Below are 3,321 nucleotides of genomic sequence, written 5' to 3'. Positions count from 1 at the left end.
GACAAGGATGTCATGTGTGACGGTGTCAAACTACTACTAGATATGAAACTACAAATCGAGCAGCAAATTTTTAGAAACCTAACAAATACAGAATCCAGGTGTGAGAACACGGAAATTGGGGCAACTCTAAGTCTATCAGTCTTGCCTCAATATTAAGCAAAGCTTTGCAAAAATTTCTGCAGTACATATTAATTAATGGAATAATTAAAAGATTCATACTTATGCCAGAATAACTCGGTGTCTTTTTCCATCAAGAAAAAAATTTCTCTGTATGAAGAAAATACAATTCACTTTATGTCACTGACTGTGAAGCACAGTAAAACATTTGATAGGAGTCTTCCCAAAAGATTATTCAGGTGGGAAAATAGGCCATTATACGTGATTGTCTCAATGAACATGCTGTGTTTGTTATATTTGTCTTGGACCATTATCAAATTATTACAGAAATGCACAGGTTTACTTCAGCAGAAATCCAGACATGCATTCAAATTCTTCTGGTGGTAAAAATCCAGGTAGTTCTTCTGCATTCAGCTTTACATATTTTGTCAAGCTGGCAACAAGAAGTACTGTCCCAGGACCATTCAATTAATAATACTCTTTATTTTATCTACATTATGATTATTTTTGTAAGCATTTTTTTAGATTATTTGGTTTGTATGTTAGGGTATCTAGTCACAGATTGTTCTTTTATAGCTGATAGCCTCAATAGCATTTAGAAGTCAAGTACGAAAAGCTGAAAACTGCACAGTAGACAAACAATTGACTAAGAATGAGGCTGAACAAAAATTTATCAGTGGAATTCATTGAAAATTGGTCTTATGACTGATAATTTTTAACATTTCTGGTCTTTCTCTTCCAGACAGAAGAGAAGCGCATTATAAGCCATTTGCAATTTACCTCTTGGCCAGACCATAATACTCCCAAGCTGGCTGAGCAGCTTATAAAATTTATTTGTTACATGAGAAAAGCTCACAGTACAGGACCTATTGTTGCTCACTGCAACACTGGCATTGGGAGAAGTGGAGTTTTGCTGTGTGTTGAAGTTCTGCTCAGCTATATAGAAAAAGATTTATGTGTAAGTATCAAACAGATCATCATTAAGTATTACAAATTGGTATGGATGTCAACAACATGTGGGGGTATCTTAGACCACAGTAATTCCTGGTAGAATTCAACCTAACAAAATGGAATAAACCCAGGTTTTGTTGTTTTAAAAACCAAATATAATAACTACAAATACGCTATTTGTAAAAGAACCAAGTCACGGCCTCCCCATCTAAATATATTTAAATCTTTCTTTATAACTTGCATGTCAACAAAATAAAACTGTTCTCTTCTGATAGTTTCACATCAAGCAGGTAGTGAGAGATCTGAGAGATCAGCGTTTCGGCATGATCCAAACTAAGGTAAGTTCTCAATATTCAAATAGTTCATGATTTTTAAAAGCCACAATTAGTGGTACACATGCTTTGATAAATCTGGGGCTTAAAGCCTCTTTCCTCTCATTTGAGGAAAATAACAGAAGTGGTGTCTAGATTTAAATGTGAAAAGTCTGTCCCTTACTAACTAGTTGAAATAAAAGCAAAGCACCAATATAGTACAGATACTAGCCCCCAGCCACACTTTTTTTTTAAGCAAAAAGAAAAGCAGGGATCAATAACAAAATGAGTGAGATACTGTAAACTCTACCATGCAAAGTAGCGATCTTCAATTCAAAGATGAATTCTTGCTATTGCTGAGTAAATAAGGGTAAACCCTTCCTCTGCTGAGTTAAACCTACCCCTGAAAACAGTTTTCACACAGGAAAAGACAAGATGCCACTAACTCGATTTAGAGCAAACAGGCGGTGGAAAGAAAAGCAAGACAAGACTAGGATAAGTTCTTCCTATAGGCAAATATTTTAGCACATGCTTTGAAATATTTTTCTTCAGGATAATGACTGAGCATGTGATTAAAATTAAGCAAACAGATAACCTTCACTGACCTAAATGAGACTTGAGCATGTGCTTACAGGTACTGCATTGAGTAAGAAAGCATTCCTGAACTTTTACAAGTGATGAAACAAAAAGAACAAGGATGCTCTTAAATATCTAAGGTTTTGCATCCATGTGACAAAGATGCTGATGTTATAAAAAGCACTTCAGCCAGTCTATCCTTCTTTCTTAAGAATTTACGTTGAATGCAACCAGGTGTTTCACATTTGTCTCTGTGTACAGGATGAGTATTTATTCTGTTATGAAGTTGTGCTGGAAGTCCTTCAGAACCTTCAAGCAATGGATTCCTACTGACTGCAATATGACTCTTCCCTGTTGCTATTTCCCTTGGGACTCCAGAGACCACTCAGCAATTGCTTTAACGAGATTGTCAAGCCAGCACAGACAAGTGTTATTTTACATGCTTTTTTAGATTACTCTGATTTCTAAGGCATTTCAAAACCTTTCTTAACATGTCCTGGGTAAGTTATTTAAATCTTGGCTCACAGTTTGGAGAAACAGCCAACCACCACTGCAACACTACTGTTAAATTGCCATGGACAATTTGCACGTTCTGTGTAATAACATATGAGTTGTTCAGAAAATATTTTGGGACTGTGACAAGGAGATAGCAGCCTTTGGAATTAGCTTTACTTTCCAGAGGGCAACCATAAAGATCTAAGATTCTGCTGGTGCTGGTGGAAGATTAGTTGCCCCTTATATATTGTTGTGCACTATTGGCTTCTGGACTGCAAATCAGTATTTTCTACAGTAGTTATGCTTTTGTGTGAAGGACTCAATTTGCTTGAACAATGTAGAACTCTTTCCAGTCATCACTCCAGCCCAGGAATTTATACCACCACCACTAGACATCTTAAATCAAGAAAATGATAGAAAAACAGGATGCCTTTAAACTCTAGTTGGTTCTCTTGAAATCAGGAAGAGCATTCTAACAATTGTATGGAATATTAATTTTTCCCAGCAATATGAACAGCTGTAGATAGCATCAGTATTCTTCTATTCTGCACCCATGCAAAAAGAGTGCAGTACTAAGCCAGATTAAATGACCGTGTGTGCGTTGTGGCACACATACACATTTCATCTTCCCCTGATCCTTTCCCTTGCTAAAATATTTTGTAATTCTTATCTAGGATTTCAATCAATCTAGAGGAAGTCCCATTGGTTTCAGTAGAGGCTAAATCAGATCTTTAAATTGGAGTAAGTAATTCTCTGTACAGTTTATTTCTCTTGCAAAAAGTGTTTCTGTTAGTGTGAGTTTGAGTGGACTTGTCCAGAAATCTGCTGTTCAGGTTTGTAAGGTTGTTTCTATAGTACTAGTTCTAAGTTC

General features: G+C 36.1%; 1 protein-coding gene across 1 annotated transcript; it reads left to right on the top strand.

Moving 5' to 3' along the window:
• Positions 1 to 859: 859 nt before the first annotated feature.
• LOC114818734 (tyrosine-protein phosphatase non-receptor type 20-like) lies at positions 860 to 2,288 on the top strand (the record flags this gene model as incomplete). Its single annotated transcript, XM_029085868.1, has 3 exons — positions 860 to 1,075; positions 1,344 to 1,406; positions 2,217 to 2,288. Coding segments are annotated over 3 exons (351 nt in total), but the record flags the coding sequence as incomplete, so codon positions are not given.
• Positions 2,289 to 3,321: the final 1,033 nt, after the last annotated feature.

The sequence above is a fragment of the Antrostomus carolinensis genome, unplaced genomic scaffold (genome assembly GCF_000700745.2).
Source record: "Antrostomus carolinensis isolate BGI_N321 unplaced genomic scaffold, ASM70074v2 scaffold5467, whole genome shotgun sequence".
NCBI lineage: Eukaryota > Metazoa > Chordata > Aves > Caprimulgiformes > Caprimulgidae > Antrostomus > Antrostomus carolinensis.
The sequence above is the reverse complement of the archived record's forward strand: the minus strand, read 5'-3'. Positions and strand labels throughout refer to the sequence as shown.